At 37.2% G+C, this 25,880-nt stretch overlaps 2 protein-coding genes across 7 annotated transcripts in view; one reads left to right on the forward strand and one right to left on the reverse strand.

The window, feature by feature from the left end:
• Positions 1-10,248, reverse strand: part of SMC4 (structural maintenance of chromosomes 4) — a 46,603-nt gene extending 36,355 nt beyond the window's left edge. Inside the window, exons 1-5 of one of the 3 annotated variants that reach the window (XM_037841665.1) lie at positions 9,872-10,237; positions 8,615-8,758; positions 7,581-7,759; positions 6,920-7,111; positions 5,189-5,365 (exon numbers count right to left, since the gene is read on the reverse strand). In XM_037841665.1, coding sequence (XP_037697593.1) covers positions 5,189-5,365; positions 6,920-7,111; positions 7,581-7,759; positions 8,615-8,753 — 687 coding nt within the window. In that variant the 5' untranslated portion in view covers positions 8,754-8,758; positions 9,872-10,237. Of the gene's footprint in view, positions 1-5,188; positions 5,366-6,919; positions 7,112-7,549; positions 7,760-8,614; positions 8,759-9,871 lie in introns of those variants that run through there. The other 2 variants (XM_037841681.1, XM_037841673.1) reach the window with 2 other exon arrangements.
• The window catches only part of IFT80 (intraflagellar transport 80), a 213,833-nt gene continuing 196,895 nt past the window's right edge, over positions 8,943-25,880 (forward strand). For 2 of the 4 annotated variants that reach the window (XM_037841695.1, XM_037841725.1), the window contains exons 1-2: positions 10,381-10,496; positions 25,604-25,687. In XM_037841695.1, coding sequence (XP_037697623.1) covers positions 25,651-25,687 — 37 coding nt within the window. In that variant the 5' untranslated portion in view covers positions 10,381-10,496; positions 25,604-25,650. Of the gene's footprint in view, positions 8,986-10,380; positions 10,497-23,922; positions 23,942-25,603; positions 25,688-25,880 lie in introns of those variants that run through there. The other 2 variants (XM_037841715.1, XM_037841704.1) reach the window with 2 other exon arrangements.

The raw sequence follows: 25,880 nt of genomic DNA on the forward strand, positions 1-25,880 counted from the left end.
CTAAAAGAAGCAAATATCTAGCAATAAATTGAACCAAGGATGCACAGGACTTATTCACGGAAAACTACAAAACATTGCTAAAAGAAATCAAAGACCTAAACAAATTAAAAAACATTCCATGCTTGTGGACTGCAAGGCTAAATAAATATTGCCTAGATGTCAATTCTACTGAAAGTGATTTACAAATTTGACACAATCTTGATCCAAATTCCAACAACCTTCTTTGCACAAATGGAAAAGCCAACCATCAAATTTACATTGAAGGGTACAGGGCCTTGAACAGCCAAAGTCATCTTAAAAAAGCAGAACAAAGTCGGAGGATTCACACTTTCCGATCTTAAAACATATTAAAAAGCTGCAATAACCAAAACAGCATTGTACTGCCACAAAGACAGATACAAAGATTAATGTAATCAAATTGACAGTTCACAAATAAACCCTTTTATCTATGGCCAACTAATTTTTGACCAAGGTATCAAGTTCACTCAATTGGGAAAGAATAGCTTCACGAAATGCTGTTGAGAAAACTGGATGTCAATATGCAAAAGAATTAAGATGGACCCCTACCCTCACACCATATACAAAAATCTACTCAAAACAGACCAAAGACCTAAATATAAGTAACACAATTATAAAACACCTAGAATAAAACATGGGGAAGCATCTTTAAGACACTGTGTCAGGCAATGATTTCATAGTTGACATACAAAGCTCTAACAACAAAAGAAAAAAATCCACATCAATTAAAAAACTTTAATTCAAAGGACTTTATTATGAAAGTAAAAAGACAATCTACATAATGGGGCAAAATATTTGTAAAGCACATATCTGATATAGGCTTAATATCCAGAATATATAAAGAAATCTTATAACTGAGCAACAAAAAGACAAATCACCCATTTAAAAACGGGCGAAAGACTTGAACAGAGATTTTTCCTCTAAAGAAGATATTTGGATGGCCAAAAGTCACATGAAAAGATGTTCATCATTAGCCATTAGGGAAATGCAAATCAAAATGAGAAACCACTTTACACACATTAGAATGCCTACTATTAAAAAAAACAACAACAAAAACAACAATTGTTGGAGAGGTTGTGGAGAAACAGAAACATTCATTGTAGATGGGAATGTAAAATGGTACAGCTGCTGTGGCAATTCCTCAGTAAGTAAAGTATGGAATTACCACAGGACCCATAAATCCCAGATTTAGGCACACACCTCAGAGAACTGAAAGCAGGGACCTCAACAGATATTTGCACACCTGTGTTCATAATGGTATTATTTACAATTGCCAAAGGGAGGAAGCAACTGAAGTGTCCATCAATTGATGAGTGGATAAATAAAATGTGATATACACACAGTGGACTATTATTCAGCTGTGAAAAGGAATGAAGTTCTGATACACATGACAACATGGATGAATATTGACGACATCATGTTGAGTGAAATAAGGCAGACACAAAAGGACAAACATTGTATGTTCTCACTGATATGAAATAATTAGAAAAAGCAAACTCACAAAATCAGAATCTAGAATATAGGTTACCAGGGAATAAGGTAGGGAATTAGAGACTAAGATGATGGAAAAGTTTTGGTAATGAATGGTGGGGAGGGTAGCAGAACACTATGAATGTAATCAATAGCACTGAATTATATATTTGAACATAGTTTAAGAGAGAAATTTTAGGTTGTATATATGTTACCAGTTAAAAAAATGAGAAAACAGAACAGAACGTCAGAGAAATGTACAACAAAAAACAGTGAATCTTAATGTGAACTATGGCCTAGAGTTAATAGTAAAATTATAATATTCTCTCATAAATTTACAAAACAGATATCACACTAATGCAAAATGTTAATAATAGAAATGGGTATATGGGAATTCTATATTCTTCAGGTTTCTGTATAAACCTTCAATTACTTTCATAAAAACACTTTTTAAAAATTCAATGGCCTAGAATTGCTAGGCTTTCCATTTTTAGTTTACCTCGATAATCTTTTTATTTCCTCTCTTTTTCCCTGGGTTATAAGTTGCTTAATTGTTCTTTGCCATCAATCTATCTTCCTCTAATGAAATTTCCTCTATTTTGCTTTTTATGAGCTATCTGAGTTCAAGAAACAAGAAACAAGTGCAGAAATAAGACAGGGCAATGCTTTTGTGGGTAGGTTTCCTAATATCTATTTTGATTGCTTAGAGGCAGCTTCCTATTTTCTTTCACAGTCGAGGATGCTGAATCAGACATATTTGGATAACTGAGATATTATTTCCAGGGCTAAAAATTTCTTTTGATATCATAGCACATACTTAGTATTTCTACAGACTAAAACAGTTAGTATGCCATGCCAAACTACAGCTTAGAAGCATACTGGAAATAAAGAGGGAGAAGACATATATAAGTAAAAAGCCAGACCTAGGTTAATCCAATCTCCAAATTACTAAACATTAAAAAAAGTTTGTTTTTGTTTTAAACTTTAAATGAGATTATATAATATGATAAAAATGTTTGTGAAATGGAAAACTTTGACAAAACTTAAGTTGTGCTAGTAGTTGTGGCTTTTAGGGTTTACACACACATTCCTGAAACAAGTGTTAATGAATGCAATAACTTTGAAATGAATTAAAAGCATTAAGGTCACCATTCTTCTAATGCTGAATGGTGCAAAGGCAACATCAATTAAACCTATTTTATAAGGCATAGTTACCCATGAAATGCCATCCAGAGTGAATAAAATCTTACTTGTTTGGACCAACAGTTGTTTTTTACTACAATGAAACAAAGGTCTACAAATAAGGTGTACATGTAAATGTGATAATGTATAACTGGGGAAAACACATTGGCCAATTATAGTTAATATTGTACAAATGCCTCCAAGGGCAAGAAACAAGGTTTAAATATCTTCATTTCATTTATACCATTTTAGCATAGTGCCTCATTAGGTATTCATCTGAATGACCAAATGATGAATTTTAAGTGGATTGACATCCTAGCAATGCTTAGTTGAAAAACTTACTAAACCAATTAAAAACTTTTAACCTTGTAAACTTCTACAATGTGGTAGTTTTTTTTTTTTTTTTTTTAAATAATTTTTTGCTTTTACTAAATTTGTATTACTTTTACTATAAATTACTACCACTGGCCAGTCTCTGTATTTTACTGAGTGTAATCACTTGGATGGTTATATTATGATGTTTCCAAATTTCCAGCCTTTCAGACCAAGGCCAATATAAACTTTATTCAGTGGGACAGAAGGTGATAAAAACCACATTCTTACTTACCTTCCATTGCAAGATTGTAAGAAATTAAATAAAAATTCATAGAAACAACTGAGTATCAAACTTTTAATAGAACACCATTAGTTCTATCTAGCCCAATCGGTTTTTTATTTCTACCAGGTGAGTTCCTAAAGTTTGTATCTATAAATTTAATGGAACTGAATTTGTTAGCTTGGAAAGTTTACCTTGGTATTATTTAGGAGAATTGTTCTGAACATTTTAATTGTTATGATCATATAAAAAGGTTCAGATTACTAAAAGAAATGGCTTGAGCATATTCTAGGTATTTCAGAAACTAATATAAAGTAAGCAATTTATAAATTATTCTTATTTACTTCTTCAGGAAGTTATTATTTTTTTAGCCTCCTTTATTATATTACTTAAGGGAGACTGTACCCACAATAAAATTAGCCTTAGATGGGTTAAAATGCAGTCTACTTTATTTTAATCAGTTTTTGAACAGCCACAAAACCTTGACTGATTATCCCAGGAGAGTAAAGAAATAGCAAAGAATAAACAAAATAGGCTTCACCATCAAATTTGGCATTATAAAGGGATTTAACTTCATATCCATAATTAACCATACCACATCCCAGAATACAAAAGTTCGTAAGTCTGATTAAAGAAAACAAAAACAAAAAACCCAAACACCAAGTTTTAATTCTACATTTATATAAATTAAAATGTTGTTTAGAAATATATCTTCAGCCCATTACCCAACATTTACTTTTAAATAAGTTTGGTTCATAGAAGTACCACAAATGTACTGTGCTTGGTAACAAGATACTTATACAAGTAATTTCAGAATGATATTGATTTACGGTACACTACATATGTCTAAAAGTGGTACTGTCCTTCTAAATAATCGAAGAACAAAAACTAAGAGATTTTGTTACTGGGAACACTTAAGTCATTCTCACAAGGCTTTTAAATATCAAACCAAAATTCTGAACTTGTTTAAAAACTGGCAGCACAGAAAACTAAGCAATATTAGCAGCTAGATTTGAGCTATAAATTAGTTTTGCTTTTATTATGTTCTTTGTGATTCTGCACAGGACCCAGGAAAAGAAGATAGCCTTAAATCAAAAAGGAGTTTAAAAATGTCTGAAAAGCCACGATTTTATACTAAAAAAAGAATAAAAATAAAGATGAGGCAAAGGGAAGAAAAGATAAGGGACTTTTCTTACTAAGCAACGTAAACAGAATATACCTAACTCAAAAAAAATAGTGTTTCTAATAAAAATTAATACTAGGTATTTAACTTTCACATTCCTTTTAAGATTTTTGTCTTCAACGGTTGTGATACCTAAAACATCAGTTACTTTCTGATCTACCAACAGTAGTGATTCAAACACCAACTCAAGTAAACTTTTAAATTTAGCAGTCTCACATGTTAAAAAAAGATTAGTTGCTGAGGTAAATTTTTCAAACACCAGGTATAAAAATTTTTATCTTCATTTTTTTGTAATCTTAGTAGGGATAAGAATAAGAACAAAAATAAAAGAACAGACTATTAAAAGATAGTGAATCCCGTTATCTTGAAGGGAAATACAAATAGAAATATTAGTTGCTATATCCTTGTCACACTAAAGCAGCACAATAATATTGGTGTTTAATATTTACTTCACTACGCCAATATTTACGTGCTGCTAGAGCGGAACAAGTATGTCAGTCCTTCCAAACATATAAAGAGCATCTGATGATGAAAATACAGTGTTTTGAATGAATTTCCTTAAATTTCTAGAGCAGCAAATAATGATTCGCATCTTGACTGTAGTATGTAAACCATGATGTGCTGCTACAGTACTTTAAGGCCTCAAAAAAAAACCAGGATTCATCCAATAGGGGGAAAACCCCTACCTTTATTGAAAAAAGGAAAAATAAGAGAACCTCTAAAATCTTTAATGAATTTACCTGTAAGATTAAAAATCTATTATGGTCCAAGTCAATCCCATGGCTTCGAAGAAGATTTCCAACATCTTTAAATGTTCTTTTTTTCCCACTTATGTGGTAGACAGAAGTATTATCTCTGTAAGCCGTTCTGGATACATAGAACTTACTGTTAGGAATGACTTCATAATCATCTCCTTCCTGTTTTTAGGAAACAAACAAATCAGAAAACAACTGTTCTTTTTAAGTCATAGGTCCATTTCAAATTTCAATATAACTCATTTTATACTGAAACTAACTTTATGTATTAAAATGTCAATTCAACACGCATACAACAAACTGGCAGTTCTCAAAAACAACCTTGCTTAGCAAAGAATGGATACTTTTCCAAGTTGTTTGGTCCCTTCCTCATAGATTACAAAAAATCAAAAAGGCAAGCCAATCTAAAACAACCACAAACTACCCCCCCCAAACAAAACTAAAAAACATTTGAGTGAGATGGAAAAAAATGAGAAGGGGGACACGAATTCCACCATAACCGAAAGAAACGCACCCAAATTATCAAACCATGTTGAAAGATTAAATTAATAGTCAATTTTAAAAAGTTGGAGCAATAAATGATTCAAGGAAAAAGGAAGGAAGGAGCTAAGGCTTGGCTGTTTTTTTTTTTTTTCAAAGAGTGTGCCATTAATTGAAGGAAACAAGATCTACATGCCACCTGATTTTGTAAAAAGCAAACAGATTTAAAAAAAAAAACAATGGCAAATCTACTTTAACATTAAAACTTGCTTTCCATTACTCTTAAAAGAGCTATCATATTCAAGTTCCAGTTTTTAAAATTTACAAGTCAAATGGAATAGCCAGTGGAATCAAATCTGATTTACTGGTTATCTATTTTCTAACCCAAATTGCACAACAGAAAGCATTAAGAAACAAAATTAAAATAGATGTCTCTGTGATTTAATTAACACCCTTTATATAAAATAAATAAATAAATAAATAAATAAATAAAACAAAACCCAGAAACCAAGTCATCTCATTTCATTATGTAATTAGCTTTCTATACTTTTAGGTTCTACTCAGCTGTTTCTAAGTCATAAATTTTCAGTTAACTATTAAACAGAAGAGGAAAAAAAAAACACCACCAACAGAACCATGTAAACAATTTACATAGATATTTAAGCCCACAATTCTCTTCACTTCTAGAAAACAAACTTGTTACCTTAACCCTTTCCCCATTTCAAAAGCACTTAACAGTAGTTCAAACCGAAGCAAAACTCTTTGATATCACAAATACACAGGATCACTAATAATATTAAATTTAATGTGAATGGAAGTAATGGAGGTGTTAAAATTAGTCAGTTGTTAATTTTCAAGCTTGGGTAATTTATTGTAAAGCAATAAAAAGACAACTTTAAAAATACACCCAAAATTTATAACAAAGGAATGCCTACTGGGCACTCAAGGATACTAAACTGCTTAATATTTTATCCCAAAAAGGTAAGGATTACTATGAATTATTTATAATTCATTTCTTTGGCTAAGAATTTTAATATTTTAAGTTTAACAGACACCATCACTCCCCTAAAAGCAAATATGATCATGGAAGTAACTGATTCAGTATCAGTTCTGCTTTAATTACACATAATTTTGAAAATCTTATTTAAGCCAACAATAATAGAATGTGTAAGGTATTGAAGTCCTTTGCCCTCCTTCCTTAAAGTTGTAAATAACTAAATAGTAAAAATCCCTTACCTTATCAATTATCTTTTGAAAATGAACTTCTACAGTACAACTCTGAATATCCTTGTGTTCATCAGAATTATGTATTAGTACTGAAAGTTTTTTAGACCTTATCTTTTGTGCTCGATAGCCAAACACAAAAAGCATAGAATCAATAACATTGGATTTGCCACTGCCATTTGGCCCAATAATACATGAAAAGCGCTGCATAAAAAGAACAGAAAAAATTAAGTGAAATTAAAAAGGGCATACGAATACGCCTGATTTTAATTTACTTGCAGTAAAACTACAAGATGTAGTTTTGCTAGAAGATACACAATTATGTTTTCTTACATTCACAAACTTATTAAACACGTTAATAAAACCATGGTCTTACTCTAACCCAGACTTTTAACAAAAATTCATTATAATGGTTAAAGAGAAAATACTACAAAAAGTCACCCACTTTATTCAGTGAGGAAAACTTTACACCTAAAGAGTTACCAAAAGATAACCAGATATACAAAAGGTAATTTCAGTTGTTAAAGTCACAGAAATATAGACTCGGTGTGTGTGTGTACGACATATACTTATAAATCACTATTGCTCAGGATAAAGACAATAGCTACAAAATTGAAAGATCTTGTAATAAAGACGTCTTACCTTACAATAGTAATTTAAAATGAACAAATACCTTATGAAAAGGTCCCAGAATTTTTTCCCCAGCATAGGATTTGAAGTTCTGGTTTACAATATGAGTTATCATAAGCCGAGGAGCTCCAGCTTCATTGGTCATTGCTGGAGGTGGGGGAGGAGGGATACTATTCAAAATCTCTTCTAAACTCCTATTATCAATTTCCTCACTCGGAGTCTCTAAGTTAGGCAAAGGAAAAAGAAAGAAAGGCAAGGAAGAAAGCCTACATTAGTTCAATTAGTTAGGAGGACTACTGCCTGCTAATCTCTGGAGGGATGTTATTTTGAAACCTAGGACTTTGTTCTGTACTTAAACATAGTATTAACCTAAACTCACGAAGAATGAAAATCCAATCTTTTCTACTTGTTTTTATAAAAGGAAGTTCTAGAAAGAAATGCCACCGGTCGCAACATTCTATAAAAAAGTCAGTCGTAAAGCAAATCTGGGAAAACCACACGCAGATCCCCTCGTCCCCATCCTAAACAAGAGGTTAAATCCTTAGGCTCTACCAACTTTCTCCATACCTTTGCGCACCTAACCTTCACTTTGGACACTGAAGAACTTTAGCGACACTGTCACAGGGTTTCATAGTGTTGTCCAATTCCTGGAGTCACAAAAGCTACGGGTAGTTTGGTGAAATAAATTATCTCTTTAAAGGTAACTTAAGACCACCGAGGTGAGGTTAGGGTCAAACATTCCATAACATTCACGTACAGTTAGGTTATTCTATCTAAAAAAAGTACAATTGGCGGATCATGCCGATTTCCACGGACATACAATAAAAAGATGTCCCGACCACTCCCCAAAGCCACAAATTCACAAATTTACTCGACCCTATTCCTGCAGCACCGTTACACCTAAAGTGCGGGGGGCGGTCCCACCTCTGAAAAGGCCAGACGGCTTCCCAGAGCCGCTCTACGAGACCAACTCGGGACCTCCATGCGTCCATCCTGCAGCTTCGCGCCCTGTCCAATAACACCAGTCCGTCCCGGTCCCCTAGGGCACGTTCCTGTCAGTCGCAGCGGGCCACTCACCTGCGGTGGCCAAGGCCGGGCTCTCAGCGCGGCCGGGCGGCGGCTCCGACTCCGCGTCGCTGCTGGCGCAGCCCGAGGACGGCGACTGCTCCTCCGCTCTCCGTCGGGCGGTGGAGGGTTGGGTGCCTTTGCGCGGCATGGTCGCTGCGCCGGGGGAGAGCCGGGAGCAAGTCAGCCCGCGAGCCGCAGGACCGCGCAGCACCTCTCCCGCCCACCCTCGCAGCGGGACCAACTCAGTTCCCACCCGGTTCTGTCCGCCCCATTCGGGAAAACCTCCGTCCACCCGCTTCCGAGAGAGCTCCGTTTCAAAACTCCGCACAGAGGAAGAAGGTCCCGGGAGAAGAGGCCATGAAAATTAAAACGGCAAGAAGGTAGGACTGGTTTTCTTAACAAGATCTACGCAGGTGGGAAAACCAAGACGTGTCTGGGAATCAATTAAAGGTAATCCAACTCCTTAGGATTCTTTTTAAGACCCCGTCTCCCGCCGGCCATCAGTGTAAGGATATAAGAATATTCTCAAATATAATTTCTAAACGAAGTACCCTCCATAGGCTGACATTTACCGACATTTCCACAGTCTCTGGTATAGGGATGCTACAGCACTGCCTTTTAGAAGGAAGAGTTCGCAATTAGCCTCAGGTTTGCCGGACCATAACTCTTTCTAGCCCAGCTAAGACTAACCAGTAACCCTCACTTTTCCCTCTCCGCCATTTAGCTCTTGGCGCCGTTGACGGCCCGGGGGCTTCGAGGTCTCTCCTCCAGTTTGACCGGGAAGGAGAGCCGAAGACTGGGGACGCCAGGTAGCTATTTTCAAATTTGACGCCGGCAGCGCCTGCTCCGGTTCAGTCATTTTGGGGTGGCGGGTTTGTACTTGCGGGGCCCGCGGCGGTGTCCCATTAAAAAATGAACCATCAAGAGTCGCCAGGGAAGGCTCAGAGCTGATGGTTAGTCTCTTGGGAGAAGAGAGAAGGGGTAAAGGGAGATGACCTTTCCTGGAAAGACCACGATTTTTGAGAAGTGATCTACGAGGCTTAGAGCCTTCCCGAAGAGAAGCTTTAAGTAGCTCTGAGAACTGGCGCTCGGGAGAAGCGCGCGGGAGCCGGGACTGCCCGGGCGCAGCCGAGGGGGGAGGGGTGACAGCGAGCGAAACCTCCCGGCTGCAGCTAAATCCGGACTCGAGGCCTCTACTTTCCAGGCGCCCGCGGACTGGGCAGGAAGTAAGAGTATGAAATCCGACCAGGAAAAGAAGCATTTTACCTGCAGGGCAGTCCACTCAGACCAGGGTTGGAAACGGTTGTATAAGCCCCCGCTCCTACCGGTGTTTCAGCTCCGGGTCCTTCACTCGAAAATGGCGCCTAAAATACAAACTCGAACGGAAATTCGTTACAAATGCGCGCAATGCTTTATGGGAGCCACTAATTTGAAAAAAAGTGCGGCGATTACCACCGCCATTTTCTGGTCGTTTCTGCGCCATCGCGAACTCTTGGAGGGACTGAAGTGTAGAGGACGTTTTTATTAAGTGCAAAGGAACAGCGAAGGAATGTTTGTCCTTTGGTTTACAGGAGCAGCCGCAGCACTATTTTAAAAATATTTTAAAAAACAGCCTGGAGAATTTTGAAATAAATAAAAAAACTGATTAGGGTTCCCTCCGGAGCTGGAGGCGGAGCTCAGGAGTTCAATATCACCCCCTCAGGAAAGGGCGGGCTTGCTGAGGGGCGGGGTTTCGGTCCCGCTCGGAAGACGCGCCGCGGGGAAGTATCGCGGGAAAGAGGGAGGGAGCGTTGCTGGGAGAAGTCACTATGGTGACAGTGTATCTGGCGGCTTCTTGGTAACTGGTCCCAGGTCTGTAAGAGCAATCGCCACCGCTTTCCTGGAACTTGAGGTAAATTTCTTCATTTCCTCACTTGATGAGTAAAGGTTTGGAAGTTGTGGCCATCACTTGACTATCCCCGCTTTGTCGGTGTGTGCGGTGTGTAACATGGGTTATTTTCTGTCTCCCTGTGGGCATTGAGGCTCTGGGCGTAGTTTTCGGGATGCGAAGGAGGGAGACCTGAGTTTGGGGGGAGTAGAAGGCCAACAAGGAGAGGAGAGCCTAGATTAGTGAATGATCGTATACTCCACATGTGACTAGCAAAACAGTAATTTTAGAGTTGTTGGTGCTAGGTCATTATTGTCTAGTTAATGGGGGTTTCGGGCTTTTAAGATAATATAACTAAAGGGCTTCTTAAAGGAAGAAACGATTAGTCGGTGTTACCTGGTTATCTTGAAGAACTTATCAATCGGCAAATATTTCTTAAGTGACTTGTATACATTGTGTATATTTATATATTGCAGTGTACAAGGTGTAATCAGAATTATTAAGCAAGTATGAAAATTCCTGTCTCCAGAGAACTTGGTTTTATTTGTGGATTTTTGACCTGGGGTTTATGGACCTAGTGATCGGTGATTGGGCTTCAGAGGAGTTCATAATCCTCCTGAAATTCTATACAAAATTGTGTGTATGTGCATTTTTCTGGGGAGTTAGTTTTTCCCCGAACTTTGATCAGATTCTCAAACGTGGCCCTAATTCCTGACTGTTGAAGAACCACTGGCTGATTTGGCGACCTCCAGTATTTATTCAGCCACTCTTATTTTCTTGACATTTAGAACAAGGGTTCCTCTTTTATTTTTAATTTTTAATTTTAACTGTTGCATTCCTAGGACATAGCCTAGGACCTGGCATATTAAAACCACCAATTAATATGCTTTTTGAATGAATTTATATTGTCATTTTAACTAAGGAGCATAAAATCAGGTTCAGTGAGTCTCAAAAGAAGATAGATGGGGAGGAACACTGCCCCCCCCCCCAAGTGTAAGAATTTAGTGGGCCTGGAAAGCTGGTGTGGTTTGAATAAGCATTGATTTGAAATTATAATATAACTTTATATTTGAAGTTGAAAAAATTATTTGTTTCATAACACAACAACAGAAAATAAATAAAGCTCAATGAAAAAAAAGTTTTTGATTGATAGGCCTACCAAGAACGTACAGTGATTCTCTTTGAGGGCTTCTGGAATCTTGTGGATTTTCGCAGGTTATAAAACACTACATAGCCTGACTTAGAGAGACATCAACCATCAAAAAAGCAAAGACTGGACTAAATTAAGTGGCAGATTTTGGGGACATAGCACATTGTAGTAGAAAGATTTAATTTGGTTAGAATCCCAAATCCCATAACTTTTTAGCTACATGCTTGGATAATTTACTCAATTTATCATTCGCTCTGAGAGTATTTATTTATAAAACCAGAATTTCATAGGATTCTTTATAAGAAAATATCTAGCATGCATTCTATAAGAATTTGTGGTTGCTATGTTTATGACAGGAAGCTGGGAAGCAGAACAGATTTGGGGGGAAAGATAGTTTTTGAAAGATGCATTTGTTTTGATTTGTGTAGGATGAGTTTATAGGGTGACATCCAAGAAGATATATCCAATAGACAGTAGAGGATGGGAATATAGCTCAGGAGAGAAAAAAGTATGGGATAGTATTATAAGAATTGTTGAAAACTAAAAATTGATTTGGATTTTGAGATTGTGAGTAGAGAAAGGACAGTATTAGATAAGGGGTATTGAAGGAAATGCCCATTCTTAGAATCCAGAAGAAAAAATAATTACGATAATGTCTCAGGTAGGACCCTCTAGTCTATAAGTGACAGAAAATGCAATTCAAATTGTCTTGAGAAAAAAATTGGCTCCCTGTGCCAGTTTGGATGTATTATGTCTCCCTAAAAGCCATATTCTTTAATGCAATCTTGTGGGGGCAGATTGATTAGTCTGTTGTTTAGAGTGGAACCTCTGATTGAATTATTTCCATGGAGGTGTGGCCCTGCCCATTCGTGGTTCTTGATTAGTTTACTGGAGTCCTTTAAAGGCAGCTCACACAGAGAACAGAGAGATGAAAACGCCCTGGGATATGCTAAGCCAGGACACACAGATGTTAGATACTTGGAAGCCGACAGAGATGCTTAGACATGCTTGGAGATGCAGACCAAAGGACAGTTGGTCTAAGCTAAGAGATGAAGCCCATAGTTTGCCCTGGGGAAGCTAAGAGAGACCCACAAACATTTTGGAGAAAGCCATTTTGAAACGCAACCTGGGAGCAAAGGAACAGCAGACGCCAGCCACATGCTTTCCCAGCTGAAAGGGGTGTTCTAAATGTTATCAGCCGTTCTTCATGGAAGGTATCATCTTGTTCATGCCTTCATCTGGACACTTCTATGGCCTTAGAACTGTAACTTTGTAACCTAATAAATCCCCTTTATAAAAGCCAATCCATTTCTGATATTTTGCATTCTGGCGGCATTAGTGAACTGGAACACTCCCATAAACTAAAAAGTCAGGAATTATAACTGGATGCAGGGATCAAATAAAGATAGCAAGATTTGGTTTCTTTGCTCTGCTTTGCATTACATCATCTTGGCATTATTCTCAGACTACCTGGTGGCCTTTGGCACTCCAGGCTCTCCTTTTGCTGTGATAAGATAGCTACAGTAACTCTAGCCTCAAATCCTCAAACATTAAAGACCAAGGAGTAAAGGGAGTTTCTCTTCACTATCATTTATTTGAATAGAAGTCCTGGGCCACGTCTGAAACAGTCACTGGGCAGAGAGAGTGTAATGGTCTTTCTGGCTTAGAGTCTTGGTCTCATGCTGGTTCCTGTCAGGAAGGTGTTGTCCTAAAGAGAAATTCTTTGTAGTTAGGAAAAGAATGAATATATGCAGGGTGACAAGATAGTAATTTCCTCTATAAAGAGCTACCAATTATTGAGTGCTTACTATGTGTCAGGTATTCTACTGAACATTTTACATAGTTTATTTCATTTAATCATTATAATCAACCTATGGATTTGGTATTATTATCTGTATTTTACAAAAATAGAAAACTTATAAAGAAAAAGGAAGAAAACAAAGTACAGTGTCAGGAGGATAAGCTAGGTGAGAGTTGTAGTAAAAAAGGGGTCAAGCCCAGTCGGAATGGCAAAGAGAATGAGAATGGGGACTTTATGAAAAAAATTACATTATTAGTGTTTTTTATTGCAGAAATATATAAAGAAGAAGATAAACTTAGGCCATATTTCTTTCATTTGGATAATTCAATAATGAATACATAAATGGACAGATAAAAGAAATACTATGAACATAGTTAAAAACTTTAGAATAAAGAAAGATATACAATGAGAAGGAAACGCCTCCTTTCTCACCCTCAACGGTATCCACTGTTAAGAATCTTGCATATCTTGCCCCCAAATTGTTTTAGTATTCACCAGGTTAAATATGTATCACTTTTTATTTACACAAAGGGGATTGAATAGTCAATACTCTGTACACTGTGCTTTCGTCATTTAAGCAATTTTGGACATCTTTCTGTATGAACATGTATATATCCAACTCATTTTTTAAATAGTTGCATTGTATTCTACCATACCATGTGTGATTCTCTCTTTGCTGGTTGATGAATTAAAAGCATGAATTAAAGGCGACTTTAATTTGTGACTTACACACTTTACTGGTTAGAATTTATTAGGCCACTTGCAAAAGAATTATAAACATAGGTAATAAGAATAATATTGAAGTATAGCTGGCAAGATCTAGCTATCAGTAAGAATTATGGCTTGAATTGCATGGAATGTAATTACCACAACCTATACAGTGTATACTTTAACAAATGCTTATAGGAAATTGGGGTGGGGTGGTGGTTGAAGACATCTTGACTAATTGAACTATATTGCAGTTCACAAGCCTGCTTCCTTTGCTTGTTTTATCTTTGAGTCTGCCGCTGGAAATGGTGAGCTTGCATCTGTCTTCCCTACCATACAAGAGGAGTTGTCAGCTCTAGTCTGCAAGTGATTCTAGGATGTGACCAGTCTGAGTAAAGGATCTATCTGTCTTCCTTCTCTGCTAGAGAAAAGACACAGAAGTCCAATCAGAGTTATCAGTTTAGAGGACTGTTGGAGTGGCAAATTTAGCTTTTATTTAGGACCTTGGGTAGTCTAAGCAAACCATCTATCTCTAATATTACCAACTCCGAGGGTTAGCCAACCATGCAAATAACCTGAGAGGACTGATGTAAATATGTTTATGATCTAGCTCTTGTGTTTATCTACTCTTCACTTTCTTGTTCACAGCTTGAGGCTTTTCTACTACTTCATATCTATAGTTACATTCTTTTTTTTTTTTTTTTTTTTTTTTAACTTTCCCTTCTTTTTTCAAATCACCTGTATGAAAAAAAAGTTAAAAAGAAAACAAACATACAATAAAAGAGCATTTCAAAGAGACCATAGCAAGGGAGTAAGAAAAAGACAACTAACCTAAGATAACTGCTTAACTTCCAACATGTTCCTACTTTACCCCAAGAAAGTTACATATTATAGCAACATTTCAGTGAACTTGTTCCTACTACAACCATCAGAAATTAACAGACCATAGTCATTTCTGGGCATCCCCAGAACGTTAAATAGCTTATCTGTTCTTCTTGGATTATTGTTCCCCCTTCCTTAATTGCTCTCTACTGCTAGTTCCCCTACATTCTACAGTATAAACCATTTGTTTTACATTTTTCAAAGTTCACATTAGAGTTACATTCTTATTGACAAGTCATGCCTTGCCTGTTTCCCGCCTAAAATATTCTCTCATCGTTAGTGCTTCTACCTCTTAGTTTTCTTTCTTAAGTATAATTTTTAACATTAATTTTTAATTCTGTCTTCTCAATTCTAACTATGTTCTATATTATAAACACATAACCTCCATAACATGAGTGTATAATCTATGGTGGACACTTAAATTTCTAGTATTTTGATAGTACTATAGCGTTCCATAATAAACAGGCTTCTGTAGATATCTTGGTATACATTCATGCATGTATGGTAAATTCGTATGATTAGGAATACTTCTCAGAATAGGTTCTTTATATATGTTCTTCTTTGAGTCAGTAGCTTCCAATTCAAAATATGGCACAAATATGCCAGACTAGAAGAGCCTATGTTATCTACCATTGTCCAAGCTGTAAGGAAATAATCTGTTTTTTATAATGGGAGGTTGTAACGATTTCCTCCAAACTTAGGAAAGGCAGTTAAAGGTGTTGGGGGGTGGAGGTGAGGGCAGCAAAAGGAAAATGATCCCGAGCATCTGTTTACCTTACTTTCAGTAATTTGTGGGAGTATCTGTTTTGCTGTATGCCACCACTGGGTTCTGGGAGTTTTGCACTTGGCCACTCTGATCAGAGAAAATTGGTATCTTGTTCTAGTTTTTTTTTTAAATCGTAATTGAGGCTGGACGTTGTTTTGTGCTTTTGATTGCCATTGACATTCTGTATTTATGTTTCTGTGAACTAACTGTCAATCCACTCATTTTTAAAAATAAAAATACCCCATCATCAGCACCCTTGATTGAATGACTTCCAAGGGGACCATGCTCTCTTAGTTAGCTTCTGTTTCTATGGCATTGATAATCTAACCCAGTCTACTGGTTCCTTTTCCTTTACCTCCAGACATACTGAGGTCTATCCTAATTTAAGAGGCCTGCATTAGCTACTGTTCTCTTTCTTTCCTTTAGTCTCCATACTTATTATTTGAGCTATGCCTGTTGGGTCCATTTTTTTTTCTCCATTCGTTTGTAGGATAAATATCTATTGAGCTCTTATGATGTACAAGGCAAGGTTCTAGTTTTATGGGATTTAGGAGTGAACAAAACAGACAAAAATTCCTGTTCTCACGGAACTTATATTTTAGAAAGGGGAGGCCATAAGTAAACTACATGATATGACAGATGGCCTTAAATAGGCTATCCAGAGGAGGCTTCACTGAGAAGGTGACTTTTAGGCAAAGATAAGAAGGAAGGAAGGAATAAGCCATTCAGTTGTTTGGGGAAAACAATCTAGGAAAAGAATACAAGTACAGAGGCCCTGATGCAGGAGCATCCTTAGTATGTTAGGAGGAAAGCACAGAGACCAGTCTGGCTGGAGCGTTTTGAATGATGAGAGAGAGAGGCAGGAGATGAGGTCAGAAGAACAGTGGGGGCCTAGATCAATAAGGGTCTTTGGAAACCATTGTAAGAACTTTAACTCTGAGTGAGATAGGGAGCCATTTGAGAGTTTTGAACAGAGATGCTCCATGATCTATTTTACGACAGTCACTTTCGCTGCTGTGGTGAGCAGATTGTAGATTAGAGGGACTTGGAGGCCCTTTAGGAGGTTATTGTGGTAATTCAGGTATCAGATGGTGATACCTTGGACCAGAATCATAGCAGCGGGATGGTGAAAAGTCATATGTTTAGAAGAGAGAGCCAATAAAAATTATTTTTACTGATTGGATATGGGACACGAGAGGAGTCAATGATGAATCCGAGGTTTTACCCGATGCAACTAAAAAGACACAATTGCCATTTACTGAGATGGGTAAATTTGTGGGAGGAGCAGAGTTAGTGGAAGGAATTAGACATTCAAATAGAGTTGTCAAATAGCCAGTTAGATATAAAAATCTGGGGTTCAGTGGAGAAGTCTGAACTGAAGACAGAAATTTGGGGGAGTGTCACTAAATAGTTAATGTTTTTAAGTTATATAAAGCCGTGAAACTGGGTGAGGTTGTCATGGGAGTGAGTGTAAATCACTCACTGAGCCCACAGTTTAAGGTTGGGGATATTAGGAGAAATGGATATGACTTCATTCCCTCTGTAATTCCCTATAATCCCTTTCCCTTCCTAAACTGTTTTTTGAAGTAAATCCTGACACCCTTAGCAGGATTGAAAAGGAGTCTTACAGAGTTTCATGGGCTCCTAGTAAGACTGTCCCTTCATCCCTTAAAAAAATAAATTCTGCCTCAGCACTATAAACTGCCTAAGAGTCCAGTTCCAAGAAGAAAGCTACAACTAAATTTTTTTTAATAAATTTTTTTTTTGTAGAGACATTGTAAGTTTACAGAAAAATCATAAGTACAATTTTTTTTTTTATCCTTTAGATCCTGTTTATATCACATTATTGTGAATTTATACAAACTCCATTTGTATTTTAAAACTGTACTGTTTAACAGATTACTATACTATTACAAAATATCCTTTTCTGTAAATGCACTGAAAGTTTTCTTAGTTGTTTATTAGGCCTATTTTTAGCTCTATTTCAAATGCTAACAACCAGATTATTTCTTCACAGTTTGTTCAATATTTCCAAACTCCAAATATAAAAAGTCAGTTTTCTTAATTCTCTGGCATTAGTTATTTGAGTTCATATGAATTCTGTAGGAAGTGACCCATCTCACCTCATCTAACCTTCGAAATACTTTAAACCAGAACAAAGCAGCTTTATATGTGAATCTTTCACTTATAAAACTATCAAAAGATCACGAATCAGTTGATCTATGAAATTATGCAAGAGAACATTGAAATAGCTGCTTTTTAAAAATTAAATCCAGTTCTCGTTTCATCTCAGGATATAAGAAAATGGAAAATCTGCCTTTAAATCATGCAGAGTAAGTCAACATTTTTCTATTTCCTCTAAGAAACTAAAATGTTTCTTAAAATGATAAATATTCATAACACTCAAACTATTTTTTGTGACCAGTTATTTATGTCTTTGAGACTAGAAGGTATGGTTCTATTTAGCCAAGATGTATCCTAATGCTAAATTATGTATAAAATATTATTTCTGGTATTTGTCCATCTTCTATTGATGTGCCATTATTATTGCCAGGAGAACTAAAAAAGAAAAAAACAGTCTTGCTAGCAGTAGGTGTTTCATGCACTACTTTCTTCAATCCTTTTGTGCCATAGTGGGAATCTGGACCTTTCAGTGTTGCGCAGCATAAGTACAATTTAAATTGATTATCCACCTTCCCTTGAGAGACCATTGGAACTATCCTGTCATACACTGCATCCCTTAGTCTACACAAGACTTTACTATCCCCTCATTAGCTTAAACATGATAAAACTTTATTCTCTGTCACTTAAAACTCCGAATAAATAGTACAGGACTGACAACAATGCTCTACAAGTTAAGAATCTAGGCTCCTTCTATCTTCTTGCTGTGTTGTACACAGCCTTGATGGCATGACATGGGTAGTGTTACTCTTCCAAGTTTTTATTTTCCAGTTTTGCTGTGATTTTTATATACCTTTTACATGAGATATAAAACCAAAGGCTTTTGAAGGCCTTGCATCCTCACCACCCCTTCCTCAATCTCCTGCCACTCCCTTCACTTGCCTCTATGATCTGACTGGCTGCTGTATTTAGAAGAATTGAAGGAATAAGTGTGGAAGAAGAAAAATCAGTTGCGGGGCTACTGCAGTATCCAGTCGGGATGATGGGGCTTTGGACTATGATGGAGTGTTTTGGTTTGCTAAATGTAATATACTAGAAAAGGACTGGCTTTTAACAATGGGGATTTTTTAGCTTACAAGTTACAATTCAAAGGCCGTGAAAATGTCTAAATTAAGGTATCAACAGGAAGATACCTTCTGTGAAGAAAGGCTGCTGGCATTTGGGACACCTCTGTCACATGGGAAGGCACATGGCTGGCGTCTGTTGGTCCTTCTCTCCCGGGTTTCATTGCTTCCAGCTTCTGACTTCTGTGGCTCTCTCAGCTTCTTTGGAGGCTTTTTCTTTCTAAGAGAAAGGAGCTTTTCTCTCCATGCTCCTTCCGCTTTTTCTGTCCCTTATCCTCTCATAAAGGACTCTAGTAAAAGGATTAAGACCCACATTGAATGGGGTGGGTCACATCTCAACTGAAATAACCTAACCTAAAGGTCCTACCTATAACAGGTCTCTACCCATAGAAATAGATTAAAAGAACATGGCCTTTTCTGGAGTACATAACAGCTTCAAACCGGCACACGGAGGTAGAGTAGTAGCCAGATTTAGATTATATGTTTATTTTTTGGTGTTTGGACTATCATGGTTTGCTGACAGTTTTTCCTCTTAAGCTTCATGAATGTTGACCCACATTGTTCCAAAGACAAATTACAAATGATTTTTAGTAACAAAGGCGTAGGTTCTAACAACCATTCCCTATGAAAAGTTATAAAAAATATCAAGTTATTTGTACCCTGGAAATTTTCTTTCTATACTCTCCTCTGCCATGGCTAGTCAACTTCTTGACCAGTGCCTTTGGGCAGATAAAAATGCTTCATTGCAGGCACCCGGAAGCTCTGTACTTTCCAAAACTGGTTCTTCTCTAATATTTCTTTCCCCTTATTTGTCAAGACAATCCCATACCTAAATGCACATATGCTTCATGTGGATGATCTCAGTTAAATGGAATATTTGGGGAATCTTCCCAGTGTTTGGATCCACCTTCTTGTTTCTCTGATTCCTTGGTACCATGTTATGATTACTGATTGCTTTCTTATAAAAACCATATTGCCTTTATTATTTATAGGGGATTATGATTTCTTAGGTGATAAATTATCCTAATTATTATGGATTTCAGTAGTTTGAGGTATTCAGATGTAGGATATTTCATGCCTTTGCTAGAGATTTTTTAAGTTTGATTGAAATAGTATATTCAGCTTTTATATCTGTCTACTGTAAGGCTTGTTATGTCCAGAAGTAAAAATGTATCTGTCTTTATTCTTTTAAAATCCTATTAGCAGGATTAATTTTAATTATTGTGAAAAGGTAGTATTTTATAAAATGACATTATTATTTTTTCCTCCTCTAATTGGAGGAATTCTGATGGAAATGAGGGAGTAATTTTTTTTTTTTACATTTTATTTTGAAATAAATTCGAAGTTATAGGAACACTTGCAAAAACAATACAAACCCCATACACAGAATTCCAGCATTCCCTGACCCCCTCCTCCCGATACCCCGATGCACTAACTTTAACATGTTGTCAGACCGTTATTTCTTTCCCTCCCTCCCTCCCTCTCTCTCTATCTATCATCCATCATCTATTGCTGTCTTCTGAACATATGAAAGCCAGCTGCACACATCCTTGAACAAGCACTATAATTCACATATACAATTCCCATGAACAAGAACATTCTTTTTTCTATAATTCACATATACAATTCCCATGAACAAGAACATTCTTTTTTTTCACTTTTTTTAATTTTAATTTTTATTATTTTTTTAATATTCATTTTATTGAGATGTATTCACATACCACGCAGTCATACAAAACAAATCGTACATTCGATTGTTCACAGTACCATTACATAGTTGTACATTCATCACCAAAATCAATCCCTGACACCTTCATTACCACACACACAAAAATAACAATAATAGTAATTAAAGTGAAAAAGAGCAATTAAAGTAAAAAAGAACACTGGGTGCCTTTGTCTGTTTGTTTGTTTGTTTCCTTCCCTTATTTTTCTACTCGTCCATCCATAAACTAGACCAAGGGGAGTGTGGTCCTTTGGCTTTCCCAATCCCATTGTCACCCCTCATAAGCTACATTTTAATACAACTGTCTTCGAGATTCATGGGTTCTGGGTTGTTTCAGGTATCCACCACCAGCTACCCCAATTCATTAGAACCTAAAAAGGGTTGTCAATATTGTGCGTAAGAGTGCCCACCAGAGTGACCTCTCGGCTCCTTTTGGAGTCTCTCTGCCAATGAAGTTTATTTCATTTTCATTCACATCCCCCTTTTGGTCAAGTAGATGAAGAATATTCTTTTATGCAATCCCATTAAGTGCGGCTAAGAAGTACAAGAGATTCAACAATGATACAAAGCTTACATTCTCTATTTCTTTTTCCTTATGTCTCAAATGTGTCCCTTTGAGCCTCCTGTCCTCCATCCTCAGATCCCATCCAGGGTCATCCTTGGCATTCAACTGTCATCTATTTAGACTGTCTTTCTTTTTTTTTTCCTCAATTTTGGAAACATATATACAGCCTAAATCTTCCCACTCCGCTCCCTCCCTAGCATTCCATTAGTGGGATTAATCACATTTAGAATGTTGTAATGCTATCACCTTCCCACCATCCATTACTAGAAATTTCCCTTCCCCTCAAACAGCAACCCTACACTTATTTCTTAACTCCCCATTGCTCCTTCCCCCATTTCTCTTATCCTATCCTCTACTTTTCATCTCTATGGTCATATTCTCTGATAATTTCTTTGTGTTTATTGTGGGGCTTAAAATTAACCTCTTAAATCCATAACAATCTTGTTTTTCTTTGATACCAACTTAATTTCAATAGGACACATAAACTATGTACCTATACTTCTTCATTCCCCCACCTTTATATAGTTTGTCAAAAATTGCATATTTTACATTGAGTCCAAAACCACTGATTTGTCATTAGAGTTTGTGTATTTTATATCATGTAGGAAGTAAATAATGGAGTTACAATTCAAAAATTATTGACTTCTAATTGTTTTCCATTATGGTCAGAGATTGTGTTTTGAATATGTTCAATTTTTTTTTTTTTTTTTTTTTTTTTTTAATTTATTGAGGCTTGTTTTATGTCCCAGCATGTGGTCCATTCTGGAGAAAGATCCATGATCACTAGAGAAAAATGTGTGTCCTGGTGATTTGGGATGTAAGGTTCCATATATGTCTGTTAAAATTCTCTAGATCTCTTTCTCCTTTCTTTTTTTCTCTGTTGGTAGGGCTGCCTTTAGTATCTGAAGTAGGGCAGGTCTTTTATTGCCAAACTCTCAGCATTTGTTTGTCTGTGAAAAATTTAAGCTCTCCCTCAAATTTGAAGGAGAGTTTTTCTGGATAAAGTATTCTTGGTTGGAAATTTTTCTCTCTCAGAATTTTAAGTATGTCATGCCACTGCTTTCTCGCCTCCATGGTGGCCGCTGAGTAGTCACAACTTAGTTGTTTCCTTTGTATGTGGTGAATTGCTTTTCTCTTTCAGAACTTGCTCCTTCTCTTCAGTATTTGAGAGTCTGATCAGAATATGCCTTGGAGTGGGTTTATTTGGATTTATTCTATTTGGAGTTCGCTGGGCATTTATGCTTTGTGTATTTATATTGTGTAGAAGGTTTGGGAAGTTTTCCCCAACAATTTCTTTGAATACTCCTTCTAGATCTTTACCCTTCTCTTCCCCTTCTGGGACACCAATGAGTCTTAAATTTGGATGTTTTATTTTATCTATCATATCCCTGAGATCCTTTTCGATTTTTTCTCCATTCTTTCTTTTGTTCTTTCATTTTCTGTTCTGTGGACCTCTAGGACACTGAGTCGTTGTTCAACTTCCTCTAATCTTGTATTATGAGTATCCAGAGTCTTTTTAATTTGGCCAACAGTTTCTTTTATTTCCATAAGATCTTCTTTTTTTTATTTTATCTTGCAATTTCTTCTTTATGCTCCTCTAGGGTCTTCTTTATGTTCCTTTTATCCTGTTCCATGGTCTTCTTCATGTCTTTTATGTCCTGTGCCATGTTTTTGTTCCTCAATTGTGATTCATTAATTGTGCCAAGTACCGTGTCTCTTCTGATATTTTGATTTGGGTGTTTGGGATCGGGTTCTCCATATCATCTGGTTTTGTCATATGCCTTAAGATTTTCTGTTGTTTTTGGCCTCTTGGCATTTGCTTTGCTTGATAGGGTTCTTTCAAGTTGTAAAAAAAAAACACCAATCTAATTTTTCAAAAATACAAGTTGGTGGTGTACACTTTCTCCAACTAACCAGCAGATGGTGTCTGTGAGTCACCTATGCCCCTCAAGTCAGTTCTCCCCAACTCTGTCTCTGTGGTGTGTGGGGAAATGATTTTTGTGGGGTTCAGTTGGTGAACTCAGTTTGGATTTGTTGTTGGAGCTGTCCGCCTTGAACATGGTGTGTGTGTCTGGGTGGTCAGGGAGGCAGGGCCGCTTTAATATTCAAACCTTCCGGGTATTCCCAGAGATTCAAGGCCGCTGCAAGAGTCTAAGCCTTCATTTCAGTTCTGCCCCAGACCCTCTCTTTCACTGACCCACAAACCACCAGCATTGACATAGCATCCCTGGGTTTTCCGAGCGGGCCCCCTTCTCAGCTGTGGTCTTCCAGGACCTCTGCTGAGGGAAGGCTGTGCTATGTCACTAGTGCGCGTTGTCCCTCAAGGGAAGCCTGGGGCCGCCAGGCCGTGCAGGGGCATTCCCAGCCTGATGCAAAGATTAGCCTATAATTCTTGACTGGTGTAAGTTCTGAATGAAAGGCAGGTAGTAGAGCTGGGCCCCACCGCTTTCCTCTTAGAGAAGATAGATGCCTCAGGGGGAGGTCATTAGCATTTCAATGGTCTCTCTCTGCCTGTGCCACACCCCTGTCTGGGTCACAGAACTGGGAACTAAAAATGGCCGAGGCTTTCTCCACTGTGCCGAAAAAGGAACAGAGCTAGTCCGAGGCGACCCTCCGGCTCTCCAAGGTCAGTCGTCACCCAAAGCCTCTGTCTACTTGTTGGGGATTCGTACCTCATAGTGAGCAGTTCACACTCACTAATTAAAACCCCAGTTGGAGCTCAGCTGAGCTATATTAGCTTGCTGGGAGAAAGCTTCTCTCTGGCACCATGAGGCTGTGTAGCTCAGGCTGTGGGGGAGGGGTCTCCCGATTTGGATCCACAGTTCTTGCTTACAGATTTTATGCTGTGATCTCGGGCATTCCTCCCAATTCAGGTTAGTGTATGATGAGTGGATGGTCACGTTTGTCCCCCTGCAGTTATTTTGGATTATTTACTAGTTGTTTCTGGCATTTTTTTAAGTTGTTCCAGGGGGACTACTTAGCTTCCACTCCTCTCTATGCCGCCATCTTAGATAGTGTCCGAGGGAGTAATTTTGAGGCAGTTGCGGAAAACTCCCGGGAACCAACAGTGAACCAATGAACTGTGTCTGAGACAGAGATTATATTATAGCTCTACCTGCTACACATAGTTTCATTCTTTTGAAGTTCAACAGAAATGACCCAGAGGAAATTGGAAGAGAAAGAAGTTTCCTGACTTTAGTTGCATATTGACATACCATAAACCTTCAGATTTTTTCCTGTGGTCTAAACATTTTTTTTCCCCTTAGTCTAACAAATTTGTGAGTAGAATAAGTCAAAAGGGTATTTAGAAGTACAGTTGTATTCAATACGTTGGTAATGTAAACATTTTCCTGGGTTAGGGGGGTGGGTGGGTAGAATGAGAAATTATCTGATGGAGGTTGTTGAATTCTTATCAATAGTCAGCTACTCTTTTCATGCAGTTAGCAGTAATTTTTTACTTGGTGAAAAGGATTGTTTTCCCTTTTAATTATGCTTTCATTTGATTTGTTTTTTTCTTTTTAGGTTAGTAATATTGCTCAGAAAGAATTTAAATGTAAATTAGACAATTTAACATTTTCTTAATTTCTATCTTTTGATGACATAGTTTTTGGGGTGTTACTCTTCCAATTTTTTATTTTGCAATTATGCTGTGATTTTTATATAACTTTTAGAAGAGGTAATACAATAGCTTCCTTAAGTAACTCACTTATTTTTCACACTGCCACTGTGGTAACCATACTTGTTGGACGGTGTGGTGTATCTACCCCCCACAGAATGTAAAACCCAGATTAGCTCACTAGGTTGATGATGTTGTACTATATCCCCATGTGGGTTCCTGAATTGCTAAGACCCTTAAAAATGTAGTTTAGGCCATGATCAGACCTTCAGAATTTATTCTAATCTGTGTGCACTCCACAGGACCAAAAGTGATCTGCAGGTAAAGCGTTCCTCATTTGTAGAATCTTTTGATTTGACCGCAGGACAGCCTTTGGGAATTCAGTACCTGACTAGATTTACGTAGTAGTGTTTGGGCTCGTAGGCTGTCTCAGGCAGGTTTTAGAGGACCCTGGGGTTCAACACAAGGCCCTCAATCACCCCTTGGCAGGGCGGGCACACTCACTAATTTTCTTCCTCTTGCCACATATTCAATGACAGCAGGATTTAAAGTGTTTCATTGCTCTTTGGGGTGTGCTAAGATGTTTGGTTTATCTTTATTGTTTGTATATATGTGTTTGTTTTTAATGCTGATTTTATATGTTTTTTTTCCTCCTAACTTTTATATTTACAGTGATTACAATCAGGTGGCATTTTTTCATTTTGCTGGAAACTGGAGACATGAGACTGAAGATATCTCTTTTAAAAGAACCAAAGCATATCCTTTTAATTCTTATAAACCCCCTTGTGATTATCTTGATATAGTATTGTTAAAATTTTTCTTCTATTTTGTATTCTAATTGGTGAATGCATTGTTTTCATTCCTTTAATGGTAGTTTAGGTAAATTGTTATTGAAATGTTTGAGATTATGTGCTTAGATAATTCTCTAAAGCAAACTATTTGCTCTAAA

This window comes from Choloepus didactylus, chromosome 1 (genome assembly GCF_015220235.1).
Source record: "Choloepus didactylus isolate mChoDid1 chromosome 1, mChoDid1.pri, whole genome shotgun sequence".
Lineage (NCBI taxonomy): Eukaryota > Metazoa > Chordata > Mammalia > Pilosa > Megalonychidae > Choloepus > Choloepus didactylus.